A 19,272-nucleotide genomic window follows, 5' to 3' on the forward strand; every position below is an offset into this window, starting at 1 on the left:
AAATATTTCTTTTACTTCTGATTTTTATTTTAGAAAATAAACATGAACATATCGGCTCCGATCATCGATCATTGTGAGGAAATACTTGTTGCCGCCTACCGACGCTTTATTATTCGGACCACACACATCACTATGAACAATTTCTATCATTTCACATCTTTGGCTCTGTTAGATTTCTTAAAAGGTTTTACATGACATTTATATTTTAGGCATGACACACAATTTATGTCAACACTGGCCCCTGCAAACTCATACAAACTACGCATATTCAAATGAACATAGTTCGTCATTCCCTCTACTGCGGCATAATATTTCTTGTGGCGTCAACTGGCAAACATACAAGCCATCTACCTGTTCGGCCCCTTATATTAACCCTTTGTCACTTGTTGCCAAAATTTATTTTCCATTCGTTTGTTACTGCCTTGCCAACTGATAGAAAATTGCATTGCAGCTCTGGTAATAGAAATATTATTTTTAGGGTACTTTCGAAACCTTGCTGACTGTTTAATACCACTGTACTTATGCCTTTTGCCCAAATGTATTTATTTCCAGCAATTTCTGTTTCTGCTTTGCATTGCTCAAAGTTTCGAAGCAATTCGCGTCGCGCACTCATATGTGAAGTGGCGCCACTGTCGACACAAGAAACGCCAACGCCGATTCCCAAACACGATGCTATTCCAGCAAACGCCCGACCGACGCTGTTATTATCATTGTTGTTCTCTGCCTTGGTTCGGTATTCTGCTTCGGTATTTTGCTTTTACTTCGCATGTTCAGCATTTCCCTTCATTCAGCTTATTTTTTTGAATTCCGTTACGATCCATGTCTGTCTGCTTTTTTCACTTCGACTGTCCGATTACCGTAAAGGCTTTAACGGTAACTTGTTGCTTTCCATCGATGCTTTTGCGTTTTTATACTTCTGATACTAGTTTACTATTTATTACGATTAACGCAACAACAAAAACATTATTAGAAATAATTCCTCATGCAGAGAAATGCCAATTCCAGCCATTTTCTCAACAATATTTGAAAACTCCTGAACGTGATCTTAAACACTGTCGCCTTCTTGCATGCGCTTTTGTAACAATCTTTTAGACAATTTTACCTTACGAACGGGACCTGAAGGCTTTTTCTGATCTTTTTGAGATCATCCCACATGGTCTTTGCACAAGTGACCTTTTTTACTCTTTTACTTTTTAACTCCACTTTTTTGTGATCCGCCCATTGATAGTAATAATACAGCCAGTGCCTTTTCGTTGTTTTGGCTCCACATGTGCACCGGATAGTACAAATCGGGATGTACTAATACGCTCCTCATGAGCAAACACCATATCTCATAATTACCGTCACTGATTTTTTTCAATATTATATAGGGAACTCATTTTCACTTATATATTCAAGCGTTTAGCTAAATTAGTTTACTTTTTAAACTTGGTTTGGACAACTATGTACTTGGTGTAATTAGATTTTTCTGTTCCTTATTCAACTGCATTAACCGAAAAAATGCTGCCTGAGAATATTGCCTGGGCACAGAAGAAGTAAAAGAAACTAATTTATTCGCTTGCAAATGCACTAACTAGTTATTGCGGCAGAGATGCCACCGTGTTAAATTTTTGCAAGCATTACAACATCATTGCCACATATGCCACATTGCCACATATTTAATAAGTCGTTGACTCTAAAGGGTCTCCCAATAATTAGACTTAGCTCTTCCTGCTCATCAGAGAATCTGGGACAGACGTAAAAGCCATAGCCATGTCAGCCACTGACAGTGTGTACAAAACGAGATAGGTAGTAGTTGAGTCAAGTAAAAGTCAGTTTGACCGTACTTCTTACTTGCCAAAAGCCGTTTGTCCGAGACCAGCAAACGAGTCCAGTTGCCACTGAGAATAACTCTCCACTTCGCCTGTCATGCGTCCATCGCGTTCGTCCGCCTTGTACTTTGGGGGATGTTGCTCGGTGACTTCATTGCCAGGAAATCTAGCGGAATCATTCCAGTTAGAAGGAGTGCTTCGAAGACAGTAAAGTAGGAGCTGAGGCTTTATAACGCGAATCTTCGGTATGCTGCTTTGCAACTTCGACCGTTAGCGATTATCCTCAAGGACGGCGCCCAGACTGATGCGGCGTATAGGATGATCTACTTGACCACTCTGCTGATCAGCCACCTGTTCTTCTGCCGCGGGCAGAATGGTTTGCCAACACGACGACGAACTCAAGATGGTTCTCGAATGTAAGCCGATGGTCAAGCAATACTCCCAAATAACTGACGGCAGGCTTCAATTCTATGGGACAGCTGTCGACGCATATTGTAGCCGTGTTCACTACCTTTTTGCTGCCTAATAGTACTGCCTTCGTCTTGTGTTAGCCCATTGGTCGCGATCCAATTCACAACTCGACGAATCGCGATATTCGTTTTATCCTCTACCGCACGCAACTGCTTGCTGACCGTCACAGCCGATATGTCGTCTGCGAAGCCAATAATGCGTGTGCTTTCTGGGGTGCCCTGACGGAGAACTGCGCCATACATTCAATTCCAAAATGTAGGTCCCAGGACTGAACCTTATGGAACGCCGCCAGTTATAGTAGTTTTCGGATAGCCGTTGCCGTTGCTCCATCTCGTCAAGCAGTCTATTGCCGATTATGCGCTCGAATAGTTTCCCCACCAGATCGAGAATGCATTGTGGTCTATATGCAGACGGTTTCTCTGGTGGTTTGTCGTCTTTTGGAATCAGCACCAGCCTCTGTCATTTCCACCTTGTAGGGAATCGGCGCTCCTCCATGGCCTTATTGAATAACGCGGCATAAAGTGCAGGTTGCTCGGCCATTAATAGTATCAGCGTTTTTGTTGGTACCCCTGGCTGAACTCGGGACTGGGCCTGTAGGGGGTCGTCTGCATCCGTCCATTTTACCGCCGACCTTACGGCATGCGTAGTTAAGTGCAAGTTGAGAGGGGAAGAGCGTGGTGACAATAGCTCCTAGCTGATGCTCACCTGTGGGCATTGGCCCCATGCACTTTCTTCCCATGACTAGTTTATATGCTTCTCCAAAGGGAAGCGCCACGGCTTCAGCGCAACGCTTGTGGGTCAAGCGTGTCTTGGATCCAGCTGCCATGCTGATTGTACTGGGCCTTGTGCTGGTCGGCGAAGTGGCGTATTATCGCTTGGTGGTCGCTGTGCGTGTATGCGTCTGTCACCGTCCATGTACCTCGTCACGCTAGGCATGGAATAGAAAATGTTTAGTCGATGACTCACTCACCAAATGTAAATAGTTGTTTATCGATTTGGTGGGACAGGACATTTTGCCAATTCGTTATTCTTGTAATACATATATGTTTTTCGTATCTTACTAATTAGGTTATGGACGTGAGCGTTGCGACAGTTTGCCAACTAGAAATCGGACACTAAGTGAATGCAGTAATCAAACATATATTGCATTGAAACATGGGCATCGATGTAACACTATATCAGGATCACGGCCATATTTTATCCAAAGACACACTGACAGTCCACCAACTTATTCAACAAAATGCTCTGAAAGTGAAGAGTCTTCAATAAGCATTGACGAAGCAAATGAAAAATCCAACTTTGACGCTTATCGAATAAAGTAAGTATAATCCGTACGTCTATACGAATGTTTATTTATTTGTCCCCTTTTAGGCCAGAGCCTGTACATTTAGTATTTACTCTTGTATGTATCACCCTCAGATAAAGTCATACGATTTGTGGAGCATGCTTACACCCTCGAGAGAGTATCCAAATAGAAAGTTAAATTATTTAACAACTTCAAGGATCTGTTATTCTTATGTTTGAACCCATTAATAACGAGTAAAAACGACATAATGGGTTTGTGGAAAAATATGTAGTACCCAGAAGGAAACATCTCCCAACTCATTCCACGTATGCATTATCATACTCCATAGCAATATCCGCGTCGATCAAGTCACGTTGGTCTGTGTATTCTATTAATAAAAATCGAAGCCGGAATTTTGTTTTTGAGCATATCTCGGAACTTTTGAGGACTAGAGATCGAGATTAAATCTAAAAATTAAAAAAACAACGCATTGTTAGAGTTATAGTCCTTAGCCTTGGCCTCGCTACTTACACATTTAGATGACATGTTCATGACTTAAAAATGCTGTAAGACAATAAGCAACGAAGCATATCACTAAAGCATTTTCCATAGTGGAGCGCAAATGCAGAAAAACATACTTACTTGTTTTAGTAGCTTTGTTTTATTTTAAATTAATGATTCTTATGGTTTGGTTTAAATAGGGTGATTTTTATTTTATGACAATAACAATTAAAATAAATGTTTATATGCATTTTTTTAGAATTAAGTATTGTAAAAAAAAGTAAAATATGTGGTTAAAAAAGTATTGCAGTAGCCTTCCGATAATCTTATATTTTACTAATTTTTTAAGTGACCTCCAATTTGTTTAATTAAGTAATTTAGAGGCTTGTTGTTTCGATAGGCTAAATTGGCTCAGATAAAGGCAACGGACTAAAATAGAACAGCGAGCCACAAAATGTAACGGCACATAATTGTGACCTATTTTTATTTTTAAATACAATTTTTATTTTAATACAATTTATTGGCTCTAGGTCTTAGTTTTCGATTTTATTACAGCATTAATTTTCATTTTTTCTCCAATATTTTTCGAACAGCATTGAGGTTCGTCATTAATTTTAACACACCACAATATAATATTGGAAAATTGATAGGCTCGAATATTTTTGTAGGTTTTTGTAGTTATGTTTCTGCTGTTAAGCTATAGGACTTTAGGATTTAAAAAAGCGTTAATTTGTTGTCCTGTCTCTTTTCAATTTTACCCGATCTTTTTCTCAACATTATCTTCCCTATCAATAGCAGACAGGACAACGACGTGTTTTGTAAGTATTCTGGTGTTTGTTTTCCATCACAATATTCGATATGGTTGGTGATACCACCGACACAATTGGTGGACCTTTCAATTTTAAGTATATTTATTCTTATATTTAAAATACCTTTTCCTGTTATGTAGATCGTCTAAATGTATGTGATTAATTTTCTTAGTAATGTTTGTTTGTATGACCTCAGGTACTCGTTCATTATCGCATATACATGTGCTAATAAGAACAAAATGCTCCATGATAAATTCTCCGTGTAAATAAACGGGAAAACTTAATTGGACTTAAGAAAAATGTGATGTACCTTTCCAAGTCTAACAGATTTAGCAATTGATGTCATACAAAAGAGGTGGAACGAAATCAAGGAGTATACACAAATACCAAGAAAATATTAACGAATTTTTTGACGTTCTGCATAAAAGAAAACTTCGAAATTCAGTGAAAAATAAAAACGGTAATTAAAAGCCTACTAAAAGGATCGCCGGTACCGCTAATTATAGCGGATATTTAAATAGAAGAGGCTTTGAGTAAAATAATAACAACTAAATGAATTACCACATACGTCGACGACCTATTTGCCATTGCTTGGAAAAATTATGTTGAGAATTTTGACAATCTTTAATTCATACCCAAGGATTTAAAGCTTACCCTCGAAATGGAATAAAACAGCAAATGAACTATTTGTTATCCCCTGATTATTAGAATAGACAACAAAATAAATTAATACGAAAACTATATCTCGAAACACTCAAACTCGAAAACGTAAAACATGAACATAAGAGGAGTATTAGAAATAAGCCATGTCATCCATTTTCAAAATATTCAGATCGACTGCTTTAAAAGAAAAGTCATGGCAATATTCCATAAACAACAGCATAGAAGCACTAGATAAAACTTAGAAAATATAGAAACTACCATGTACTGGAGACTAGGCCAATATATGCATTGAGAAAATATCGCACAAAAAATCCAAAACCTGGAGCTAGCCGAATACAATTCTTTTATTTTTTAGTTTAAAACCTAACTTTAATACAATAATTGTTTCTTACTAGTATTATAAAATTATAAAAACTAACACATGTGTGCATAGACTTCGTTTCTTGAGAATATGTCTGAGAAAGCAGTAACATAAGTCTGAACAGAAATGCCTGATCTTCTGCTTTTAGATCAATTTCCATTTACTAAACCATTATCCCCATTATCCGTTGAATAACGGAAAATAAAAATTGTTTTTTTTTTTTTCAATTATTAAGAATGTTATACTCGATATTGTTAGCTGTATGGGAAACAGCATATCCGTAGATTTTATGCCCACCGTGGTATGTCCGGTTAGAATGTAGACCTTTAGAGAAAGTTATCCTAGTTTGAGAACTAAAGCATATATATAAGAGCTTCAAAAGCTTTTAAAAGGCCTCCGACCGATTTTTTGAGTTTATCCGTTTACTTTATACAGGATCGTTTTGCTTTCAAGTTCCTTTTTCATCATTATAATCAGCTCTTCCGAAGGACAGATTAAAATTCGTGTATTGATTACGGGCTCAAAAAAGCCCTGTGATATTCGGGTCTAGAATTTGAAATGTCTAAAAAATACCTTTGTATTATGATGTTGTGCATAGTATGTAACAAGCGAAATGAAGCATATACGGCCTCATTAAGTATAAATATTTTTGATCAGCATCAATTGCAAAGTTGATTTAGACATGTCCGTATGTCTGTCCGACTGTATGTATGAAAGCGTTGATTTTATAAGAGCTATAAAATGTAGAAGTTTGATATTTTCCTAATGTTCGCACAGCACGAGTTTGTTTCTGTTCTTTCTTAGCTGTAGCCCGTTTTCAAGTAACCGATTAAAATTGTATTCGAAATCCGTTTTTTTTAGCACATCTCTTAAGTTTTAAGAGCTTCAGATTTGCTCAAAAACAGACTTTTTTAATCGATTTTTATCGACAGCTTGGAAACAGGGTAAGTTATCGATGTTCTTAAAAAAAAACGTACTGCGCGGGTACTAGAGAGTCCAATGTTCAAAAATTCAAGTCTAGCTTTTGTAAATACGAGAATGTTACATTCATCAGAGAGAGTTCTAAGTTATATTTTTATATATTTATGCGCTTCCATTCTGGTTGTGCATCGCGCTCTAACAAATTTTTGCTGTTTCCTTTTGCTCCAAACAATAATTTGTTTGTGTACGAATATATTTTGAGCGTTATTGATCTATTTATCTATTTTTGTGCACCGTTTTTCGATTCGCTCTGTGCTCTCGCAACTTCTGCATAACTCTCTTAGCGCCGGTAGAAAATATGTCATGTTTTAAGAAACCTTACACGGTCAAGCTGGCTGATGATTCTGCACAGCCGCAATTTGTTAATTGCTGGTTGTGTGAGAATATAATGCATGGTAAATGTGTAGGTCTCACTGGGCGTGATTGCGACAAGATCGCTGCTATCGCTAAGAAGGGCTGCGGTTGTGCCCAGTATGCATCGACAATATAATTAATTTCTTCAGAATGTATAATTTTGTGAGAATTCAATTCTTAAAACTTAATAATGTGGCTAAGCAGCGTTCGAGTAACTTTGACTCGAGTTTTGAGTTGCTTAGCAAACATCAATTCGAGTCTCCACCCAATCGCCGATTAGAGCTACTATTTTTGTATTTGCCCTCTCTGTCTATCCAAACACCTACGCCTCTACTGCCGTGCCTAGCAACTTGGAATTATTCCCAATGTTGTCAATATCGCCTCCAAGCGATTGTCCAAATATTACCCCTGTAATCCCCTGAAGTAGTCTCAGTAGACCCTGTAGTTGACTTTGCCCCAGTCAGCGAAACTGCTTCAGCAGCGTCAGTTTCTGGCCGCAAAGGTAGACCTGCGCACAATCTACCCCAGATTGTTCCTGTTTTATTAGATCCTATTTTGACTTTTGTTGCCCCTTGTAAGCAAGTTTTTGTGTCTCGACTTTCGTCTGACACCACTTATGAGTCATTGGCTGCCTTTATTTCTAGCAAATTTTTTGCTAGCGTGTCAATAACCAAATTTAATCTCCCGTATTTGTTAACGATTACCTTATTGCTAATGTGTCCAGGTCCCCTCCTTTATATTTTCTTGAGGATGTATATCATCATACTTTAGAGGTTGCAATTTTCAATTGAAATCCTCTCTCATCAGCTACCGATAAGTCCCGCCGCTGTTTTCGCAAAGAAAAGTATTTCCTGCTTAATCAACGTATTCATGCAACCGACTGGTCTTTTTTATATGACTCGGTTGATATGAATACTGATGGAAATTTTTTTTTTAACACCCTGAACTCCCTCTTAAATGTTTGTATTCACAATTCAATTCCTTCAAATGTTTCAGTCAGACTATCAAGCTTAAAAAATATTAAGTCTAAATATTTTAAAAAGTTTAATAAGTCTGGTTCGTGTACTGGCTTGACTAAATATTTTATAGCCAAGTCGAACTTCTTTTTTTTTAATTATCAGTCCTATGAAAATTATCTTACTCGTTGGAAAAGGCAATTTGTCCAAAATCCGAGACAGTTTTACAATTTTGTAAACTTGAAGCGTAAATCTTCAAGTTTGTCATCTTCTTTTTCTCTCGGGATGGATAAAGCTAGCAATGATTCTGATTCTGCTAACCTATTTGCTAATTTTTTCCAATCCACTTACTCTTCTGTATGTCCTAATAATAATTATATCTCTTATAATATTACTTCCTTTAGTTCTATACCTGCTCCTATTGTTTCCCATTCCTCTCTCTTTCCGCTATATATTCTTTAAAATCTTCTTGCTCTCGTGGCCCTGACAATATTCCTAGTTGTCTACTCAAGGAGTGTAGTTCTTCCCTTCATCGTCCATTGCTAAAGCTTTTTAATGTATCCCTTGAATCTTCTGTCTTTCCATTACTTTGAAAAGAATCTTATATCTTACATATAAAATTATTACAGGGGCATTACAAACCTGTCCGCTATCCCTAAATTATTTGAAACAAGAGGTTCTAGTCGGGAGCTCCTGACTAGGGGATACCCTAAACACTCTTATTCCAACACCAAATGCAGCTCGCGCTATGCGCTGTTTGCTTTAGTAGTAATGAAGATCAATTTAAAAAAAAAAAGTTCCCCTGGCAGGGTTCGAACTCGCAACTGACCGCATTACTTGCTGGCTCCACTACGCCACAGCCACATCTGCCAAAAAAAAAAAGGTTCCTCGGTCGAGTTCGAACTCGTAACTGGCCCCGCTACTTTCCGACGCCTCTACTCAATAGCCACACCAATAATTAAGTCTTAATGAGAAAAAAAAACCAATTAATATAGCAGCACAGAAAGCAATACAATCGCAACTGCAATGCTGTTGTAAGAATTTAAAGCAGAAGCGCATGAATGTGTGTGTGTACCTGTTTACAGAAATTTTTGGAATTTGCCGCCAACACATGGGCAGTCAAAACACTTTTTCTTTTGTGTTTCTTAACCGATCTTGATGAAATTTTCAGCAGTAGATCTTATTGTACTATAAAATATTCGCGTAGTATCATTATGACAATTTCGTTTAAATTGTGGTTTATATTGGTGGGCAATATTAGTTGGGTTGATAACTTGATTTATAGCTTTAGGTGGTAGCGGGGAGGTGGCGATTTGTATAAAGTGAAAGATAATGATATTTGCAGCTCAATGATAAACTTTTCCGATGTTGATAAGATTTTGTTAATATGTAAGGAAACTGGTAAATACCTAATTTGGTCAAGTTATGTATGTCGCTAAATAAAAATGGGTTTTCATCATTCCTATGGCATCTATTTGACAAAGTGGACCAATCCGACCGGTTCCGTCATATGCACTACCTGAAAGACGGAGGTATATAAAGTTTTTGAAAGTAAACAAATTTGAAACTCCAGAAGTACTGAGCGTAGAAATTTAAGGTATTTGTGTTTCAGCGATATTTTTAGTTTATAACTGTGTTAATAGAGGAGCTTGGCATTTTAAAAAACAAGAATTCGACCAAGTTAGAGTTAAACACACAGAAAATAGACTTTGTTATACTTGCCTTTCTTCTTTCGTTGCTGAGCGCTTGAGATTCTCAACAAGTTAATACCTATAAAAAGGAGAATTTAAACTTAAAGTCGATAGCAAAGTCAACAAAAAGCTTTTATATAGCCACACAGATATATACCATGAATCCATTGAAGATGGCTAGAAAGTATAATTGTTTGTGCAAATGTATGTAACAGGAAGAAGGAACCATCTCCTACACCAAAATTCATATATTTTCTTGGTTAGCATCAATAGTCGACTCAATCTATCCGTGTGCGTATGTCTGTCCGACTATTGTATAAACGCGTCGATCTCAAAACTTATAAAAGCTAGAGACTTGAAATTTTGATTTGGAAGGTCTTTCTAGTGCAAACGCACCAACTTCGACATGTATCTTCTAGAATGTATGAATGTATGTACAATCAAGCATATTTTATGTTGTAGCTGCCGCTACCCTGTCATTTGTGGGGTGATGGCAAGTAGGTTGGCCTAAAAAACTAACTTTTTTTAAATTATTCATATCTTGCTTTTACACAATGAATAAAATAAAACATAATTCACATCATCATCATTTCGTATCATGAGAGTCGAATCTAAGTTTATGATCAACTAGATCTCCTAGATTATTAACTTTATTGCATGTACTGTTGATACGCTTGAGTAGTAAGCTGTGAAGGGTGTCAGAGCCATTTGCGGAAGGCTTCTATAGAAAACAGTTTAGATTTAATAAGTTGACTTGTCACCGAAACTTTTTGTATAAGACATAACTTCACATCATCAGCAAACATTTGTACTCGGGAGTAAGAAGTTAACGACACTAACACTGAAGGGAGCAATGTCGGCTTTTAAAATATTCAGAAGCTTGACTGGAAAGCCGAGAAGCAAAATTTCTGAAACAGTAAGGAATGATTAACAGAGTCGAAAGCCTTTCTGAAATCAGCATAGATGAAGTTAGCCTGCATTCTTTTCTTTAAGCCATCAATTACAAGCTAAGTAAAATCAAGAAGGTTAGTAGTTGTCGATCTGCGCTTCACGAGCCCATGCTGGGATGGTGAAATAAAAGAGCTACATAAGTGTTGCAGTTGAGATGTTACAATTCTCTCAAAATCTTTAGGGATAGCGGATAATAAGGAAACACCTGAATAGTTTTTGGCATCATATTTAATCCATTTCTTATGGAGAGGGAAACGCAACGATTCTTTCCATATAGTCGGGAAAGATAAAGTGTTAAAAGACAATTAAAAAAGTGTTCAAATAGGCTTACATAGTACTGCAGCACAGTACCTGATCACAAGGTCGCTGCGAAGCGAACTTTCAGAATGAAAGGTTTTAAGATGCAGTGTGACCTCTGATGAGGATAAAGCTGATTTTTTTCCTAGAGGAAAAATAGATAGATTAAAAAAAAGTATGCAATCAGATCGGCAATGCCTAGATCAGTATTCGCGCTCTCATCTGAGTTCCCTTGAGAACCAGAGAGGCCTTTCAGACCTCGCTGGGAAATCAAGAGGTACGCAGATATAAAAGAACAAGTATAGGGTATCATATAATTGTTTAATGGCAACATCAATGTCTGCACAATTGAACAGTTGGGACCAATCGACTAGCAGAATAAGATCATTAATATAATAAATCGTACTTATGAAAACAACAGACACTATCAGCTAATTCCGAGGGCAACAGAAAGGTTGAATCCATTGACGATGACTAATTAACTTACTAAATTAACATCGCCAAAAAAGACGACCAAGAGGTCTTTATCAGAAAGTAGGGAGGAGTTAGATTAAATAGCGTTGCGATGGTTTAGGTTAATAGAAATGTTAGATAGTAAGGAATAAAGGAACATGAGATAAAAACACAGAAACTTCTAAATGACACGTTTACAGCCACCAACTCAATCTCCGAGACATGAAGTTCAATGAGTTCCGACGAACAAACAGACTCAACAGCTATAAGTACTCCACCTCCAATACGAAAAGCACGACTACATCTATATGTGGTGTATTTGGAGTTAATATTAAAGAATCTAAGAAAATGCGATAATATGATAATTGAAGTCAAGAGAATCTACATACAGGCCAAAACGTTTAGACCTAAGACCTCTAAGATTTTGATAGGCAAGCTCAAGATAATAATTTAGTTTTTTGGCTTTGTATGCCTTAAAAATTATATTAAAATTAAAGAGTATGGGCCTCTCTTTGCAACAGATGTTTCAGGTGGAACATTTATTTAAAAGGTTTAAGTATCCCTCTCATAGGCGAACTTAAATTTTTGCACCGGTATGCCTGTGGAACGACATTTTGCCTTTACAAAGGCTTTTACATAATCCGATGTGATATGAGGGAAGGCCTGGAAATAAATATATGTTTTTTTCCGTGGAACACCTAGTAGAGGCTTAGGCACCACAGGTGTGACAGTGGGAACACTATCAGCTGTGGTCTCTAAAACAGCCGGTAGTGAGGACAACGATCCTTCTAGCGTCCGCTGTAACTTTAATTGCTTTCGCTGACCATAGGTACACCAAGTGCTTCTGTAGTTTTAAAAAATCCATAGCTTTATCTTTTAGTTCAAATATTTTTGCATCCTATTTTGTGTTATACAATTCTAAAAGTTAACATCGTTTCTCTAAGAAGATTTTATTGCTTCTTTTGGTTTATATTCAAACTCTTGACATAAAATAGTATATTTGCTTGCTAAATGCATTAAAATGATTTTATATATATTTGTCATTACATTCTGCATTTCCACTACATTGCTTTTCTACTTTTTTCACTCCTTTTTCCATTATTTTGTTCTCTACTTTTTCGACTACTTTGTTCTCTATATTTTCCACTACTTTTTTCTCTACTTCTTCCACTACTTTGTTCTTTACGTTATTCTTGAACATAGCTTAATTTTTGGTTTTTCGTTGTACTGCTCTTCGTTGGCTCAACGTTTTTGTTCCTGACTTATTGGACTTCAATTATTTAAAAATTACTTAGAAATGAAAACTTTTTCCCTTTACCATTGGATGCCTTGTATATTAGTCGTGTATATTATTCAAAGTTTTGATAAAACAACATACTTTTCCAATTATATTGAATTTAATTCCATTTATACGAAAATTTTAATTTCCATTATATATTTTAACTCTATTCGGAACAGCTGATTCTCTTGAAAATATGTTTGGACTACCAGCATCTATAAGGCACTCTAAAACTTACATTAAAATATCTTACATTCGTCGCCTTGTTCTTCTTGTATAGAGAGCACTCCCTGGCCGGATGTTCACAAGCAAAGCATGCTCGTTCAGCACGTTTCGCAGCACGCTTGCGACTATCGAAAAAACTGCGATAATTTTGAGTTTGGTTTGGAGTTTGTTGTAGAGAAAACAGAGTAACTCTCGACCTACAGTGAATTTATTCGAAAAGTGTACGTCGGTCAAGCTTTCAAACCCGTATTTTTTAAGATTTTGTTGCGTTGTCTAGGTTACTATGTGTCCCTGCCCGTATTTGTTAAGATTTTGTTGCGTTGTCTAGGTTACTATGTGTCTCTGCCCGTGTATGTTGCGTTGTTTAGTTTATGTTCTTTGTAACGGTGCGTGTTTGTTAATGTTTTTTTGTCTTTTGCAAGGCCCCAACTTTTTTATACCCTGAACCCATTAAAAATGTATAAAAGAATACAACGTATTTGTGAAAATGTATGTAACAGGCAGAAGAAAGCATCTCCGACCCCATAAAGTATATATATACTTGATAGCCGAGTCGACCTAGCCCATGTCCGTCTGTCTGTATGTATGAACGCAAGGATCTCAACATCTATAAGAGCTAGAGAAATTTGAAATTTTTAAAAAAGGTCTTCCTAGTGCCCGCGCAGATAAAGTTTGTTTCCAGTAATCAATAACTTGCCCCGTTTTCACGCAGCCAATAAAAATCGTAATCGAAATCCAGTTGTTTGAGTGAATTTCGTAAGTTCTAAAGTCACCAAATTAGACATGTAGCTTCTTGAATAGTATATATATATCAAAAATGTTTCATCTTATAGCTGTAGCTATTTTAATTCTATCAAAGCATTGCACTTGCGGTTATATTGTATTCTGAGATGAGTTTATGTGTTGCTTTTTTTTTCGTTTTTATCTCATCGAATATGTATTGTTGGTATGGCTGTGCAGTAGAGGAAGTGGCAAGTAGTGGTGTCGCTAGGGGTTCGAGTTTGATTAGGGGACTTGTTTTTTCTATAACATATTTTTACACTGCTAAAGCAATCGAGCTTGTAGCGCGAGCTGTATTTAGTGTTAGCAGTAAAAGGTTCAGGGTATCCCCTAGTCGGATATTCCCGCAGATCGTTTCTAGTTTCTCAAACTGAAACGATCTCGTGGTTATTTTCTGTAGATGTTAAAGTATGATGCTATAGTTTTTACATCTTAGAAGATATTTATGTTATACTCTTTGTTTTGCATATTTGTTTTGACACATAATTTAAAACTTATCGTAACATACTGTGTTCTCTACATAGTTTTTGCGTATATACTGCATGTATCCCTTCATGTGGTTTGAACTTTATTAGTTATAAGATCCTGTATACTCTAAGTATTTTGGTGAGTTGCTTTGATGGGCCTTGGTGTGGTCTATATGTGTTCTACAATATTGCATTTCGGCGTGTATTTGATCTTTCATGAGTAACACGATATTTTTATTTTTCCCAAATAGATTTTTGATACACACATATGTACATTCCTCAGGGAAAAAGGTATATGTGCATCTTTATTTTTTACTCTCATTTCAATAATATCACTTCCACTTTTTTTTAAAGTATACCAGATTTTGTTGTTGTGTGTTATATTTGTTATTTGTATGCCAAAGTCTTCGTTACTGTTCATTTTAGGTACCGTTACCATTAAATTGTGTGCTGCGTCGTAATTTTCTTAGGAAATAAGTATATGTGCAAATGTGAGTTTTTGTGTGGAATTTCGTGTGAGCAAGAGAAGTATAGCGTCGGGGAGACATAATTAATTAAATAATGCAGACACGACATAAGCGGAATCATGGTGGCGGTTCAGTAATGATTTGGGCAGCTATTGGATATGCTGGAAAGTCTTCGATTTGCTTTATACCGACAAGAACAAATGCGGACATATATGTAGAACTCTTGGAGAATGAGCTAATTGAGTTTGCGGGTGACTTGTACGGAGATGACTGGATCTTCCAGCAAGACAACGCCCCAATACACACTGCGCGCAAAACTAGAGACTTTCTATCGGAAAGAAAAATACCATTCTTGGAATGGCCAGCGATCAGCCCGGATCTAACCCCAATATAAGACCTATGAGGCATACTTTCCAATAAAGTTTACAAGGGTGTTCGGCAGTTTGATACCATAAAGCAACTAAAAGAAGCTTTACTGAAAGAGTGGGATCAAATAGGCCCTTCAACTCTTGAAAACCTTATCAACTCAATGCCTACAAGACTAAATAAGGTCTTACTAGCAAAGGGCAAGCATATAAACTATTAAAGAAAAATAAGAAAATAAAGGGGGATTAGTTTTCTTTAAAATAAATTAAGAAACTGTTCTATGCACATATACTTATTTCCTAAGAAGCCATATTACTATTACATAAAAACAATTTTGCCAATATCACGCCTAATATGTGATTGCAAATTTTTGCCATTTGCGCTAGCTGCCCCAACCAGATGGGCAGCCGATACACATATTCTTTAATAACTTCTGTTTTTCTTAACCGATCTTGATGACATTTTTAACAGTATATCTTATTGTACTATAGAATACTTGTTTATTCTCAAAAACTCAATTTCATTAGAACTGTGGCGTATATTGCTGGGCAATACAAATTGGTTTATTTACTTGATTTATAGCAATGTGGTGGTAGCGGGGAGGTGACAATAGCTATACTTGATATTTGAGATATATATACTATTCTAAAATCTACTTGCCAAGTTTGGTGACTCTAACTCTCATTTACCAAATTTGCTCAAAAAACAAGATTTTAATTTCGATTTTTATCGATTATTTGACAACGGGGCAAGTTATCGACAACCGGAAATAAACTCGTACTGTGCGGGCACTAGAAGGACGTACGTTCAAAATTTCAGTCTCTAGCTCTTATAGGTTCTTAAATCCTTGTGTCCATAAATTCGGACGGACGGACGGACAGCTGATCATGAATATATATACTTTATGGGGTCGAAGATGCTTCCTTCTGCCTGTTACATTTGCACAAATACATTCTACCCTTTTTACCTATTTTCAATGGGTTCAGGGTATAAAAACAGCCATACGAAATATTGTTCTATGTCTAATAGACTTGGCCGGCAGTTTTCACTTAACTCTAAGTAATGTTTCTTGTAGATAACAGACAACAGTTAATGTAGGCAGCGGCATTGCTATCAATACTGAAGAGAGCAACTCACACGACCTAGCAGCAAAAATGCAGCGAAGCCACCACTGATAAAGCAGAATTATTTCGTTCGCCCCCTTCGGCTGCGTTGCAGAAAGTAACAATACGACCTCGCACGGAAAACCTCACTTGACCAAGCAGCAACGATGTGAGTGAGAAGTGAAGCTGCAGCGACGCAAGCTGTGACTGTAGAAAGATTAAGCGAAATTCAAAACACCAAAGCAGTGCTAAAGTGCAAGATGGTTATATTTTCCAATGACTTATACATTGATATATGTAAATATAAGTATATATGCACTTATATATAAATATAATTGGTTTCATAGGATTTATTATTTAGCTGCTACAGTTATTTATTAGCTTCTAAGCTATATTTTATATCGCGTTTGTTACCATGTGTGAACTTTGCTGAATGTTTTTTTTCCTGATGTTCCTAATTATCGTCTGCCAAATGAAAATCTTATTATCCAAGTAATGTCCAAATCGCAAACTTAATATTCCAAGTAATGTTAAATCGAAATTCTAATGAAAAGTCAGTACACCCACCGGCGCCAATATTAGGAATATAATACAACATTGAACGTACCGGTGGGCAAGATGCAAAGGGTTCGTAATTAGATAATAGTGGACGACCACAGTTATGTAAGGTATGTTTTTCTTTTCCCTTTTAAAGAGAAATGCTGTTAACAGAAAGCTGTTTTTACAAATCATGTACATGCTCATCAATGTAGGTGACAAAACCGTATCTAACTTAATAAATCTCGTTATATCGCCGTGTCGTCACCCTGTTCAATGATTAAGGCTAATAATAATAATTGCAATTTTTAAATTACGGGGTGAAGATCAATTAACAACATTTTTCATGTCAAAGAATGCTAAATCCAAATTCTAATGAAAAGTCAGTTCACTGGCCGGCGCCAATATTAGAGGTATAATACAACATAGAACTTACCAGTGGAAAAGATACAAAGGGTTCGCAAGTAAATAATCGTAGACGACCAAAATTATGTAAGGTATTTTTTGTTATATACCCTAAACCCATAAAAAATGGGTAAAAACGGTAAAATGCTTTTGTGCAAATGTATGTAACAGGCAGAAGAAAGCATCTCCGACCCCATAAAGTATATATGTATATTCTTGATCAGCACCAATAGCCGAGTCGATCTAGCCATGTTCGTCTGTCTAACCGTCTGTCCGTCCGTCCGTCCGTCAGTCTGTCCGTAAGTTTGAACACAAGGATCTCAGAACCTATAAGAGCTAGAGACTCGAAACATGTCCCAGTTCCAAGATAAAAATCGATATCTAAATCTTGTTTTTTGAGCAGCTTTGGTAAATAATAAGAGCTAGAGCCAGCAAACTTGACATTTAGCTTCTAGAATAGTATATACATATATATCAATTATCTTTCATTTTATAGCAATCACCACCTCCCCTCTACTACTTCATAGCTACAAAGCAAGTAAATAACCCAATTTATGTTGCCCACCAATATAAGCCACAACTTAAATGCAATTGTCATTTTGAGAATACACGAATATTTTATAGTATTATACAATAAGATCTACTGCTGAACATTTCATCAAGATCGGTTAAGAAACACAAAAGTAAATGTGTTTTGGCTGCCCACGTGTTTGCGGCAGCTGACGCAAATTGCAGGAATTTCTGTATTCATGTACACACACACATTCATGCGCGTCCGCTTTGATTTCCATCAACAGTATTGCAATTGCGATTGTATTGCTTTCTGTGCTGCTATTTTAATTTGCTTTTTTCTCATTAGAACTCAATTATTGGTGTTGCTGTTGGGAAGAGGCGGCGGCAAGTGGTGAGGTTTGTTGCGAATTCGAACCCTACCAAGGATACTAAATAAATCTTGTTATATCGCTGTGTCCTCATCCTGTTCAATGATAAAAGCTAATGATTGTGTAAGGTAGCTACTGGCCGGGATACGGATCTCAGTCTCATCAAGGTCAGCAATTTACAAGACATTTGTTGATTTGCTTGGACGGTGGGTTTAGGGGGGGAGCGGAAGTGCTTCGAACCACTCTACCAGAACAACTCTACCAGACTACCAGACAGCAACCTCAGACCACCTACTACCGGACAAAACCTAGCAGACCTTCTTTTCTAACTTCATTTTATTTATATACTCTGTTTCTTATTTATTAGATGCTACCCTTCTTCTTTCTCCTCCTTGATACGCGTGTACTCACCCTGATGCTCGATCACAAAGTGCCGGCACGCTCGCAGGCGAGCCGTGCGCTTGCCTCGGCCGCTTAAATTCGCGCCAGCTTTCGCAACTTCGCCTGGGAGCTTTCGCTCTTCGCTGCCGAGTTGAAGCTGTGCTCTCGAGGCAGTGTTGAGTAACCGATCGGCAACGGCCGGTTGCTGCGGCGGCCGGTTAAATTCAAACTTGAATTATGCGGGGCTTCTTGCCCTTAACTGAATATACGCTTACTCTAACGAACGAAGTAAACTATTAACTTAACGGCTCCTTGCCTTTAATTAATAATGCTCTTATGCAGATAATGCTTACAACTAACAAAAAGAAATTATTACATTAACGGCTCCTTGCCTCTTACTTAATACTGCTCTTATTCAGATACCGTTAATGCTTATAACTTAATAAAACTATTAAATTATAACACCAACGGCGCCTTGCTGTGACTTTGGCAATAAACAAAACAGCTCCTTGCCGTGGATCAAAGCTGTGGGGTGGCGGATACAAGTAGCCACCCCATCCTTCCCGGTCTGGAAAGGACCGTCTTGGCACTCGCGGGGCGAACGCGGCACGTGTAGCTGCGGTTCTCCAGATGTCTCGGGCTCCGGGCGAGGCTTCTTGGGGACCGGTATCGGCGTTCCTTCGACGCTGGCTTGCCGTTGGCTCCCACTTCTGCAACGCTTACCCCGAGTAGCCGTTTGTCGCCAGCGGCGGTTCCGCCGGCGTTTTCCGCCAGGTGCCTGTGCTCGCCCCTTCACA

The 19,272-nt window shown here is 37.5% G+C and overlaps 1 protein-coding gene across 2 annotated transcripts in view; it reads left to right on the top strand.

The window, feature by feature from the left end:
* The window catches only part of chico, a 119,819-nt gene that overhangs the window by 85,364 nt on the left and 15,183 nt on the right, over positions 1-19,272 (top strand). The window contains exons 6-7 of one of the 2 annotated variants that reach the window (XM_064682911.1): positions 3,351-3,600; positions 3,654-3,720. In XM_064682911.1, the coding sequence (XP_064538981.1) occupies positions 3,351-3,600; positions 3,654-3,705 (302 nt within the window). In that variant the 3' untranslated portion in view covers positions 3,706-3,720. Of the gene's footprint in view, positions 1-3,350; positions 3,601-3,653; positions 3,721-19,272 lie in introns of those variants that run through there. The other variant, XM_064682910.1, reaches the window with a different exon arrangement.

The sequence above is a fragment of the Drosophila montana genome, unplaced genomic scaffold (genome assembly GCF_035044405.1).
Source record: "Drosophila montana isolate Dmon_TW-CO22-7 unplaced genomic scaffold, ASM3504440v1 contig_2537_1, whole genome shotgun sequence".
NCBI classification, from domain to species: Eukaryota; Metazoa; Arthropoda; class Insecta; order Diptera; family Drosophilidae; genus Drosophila; species Drosophila montana.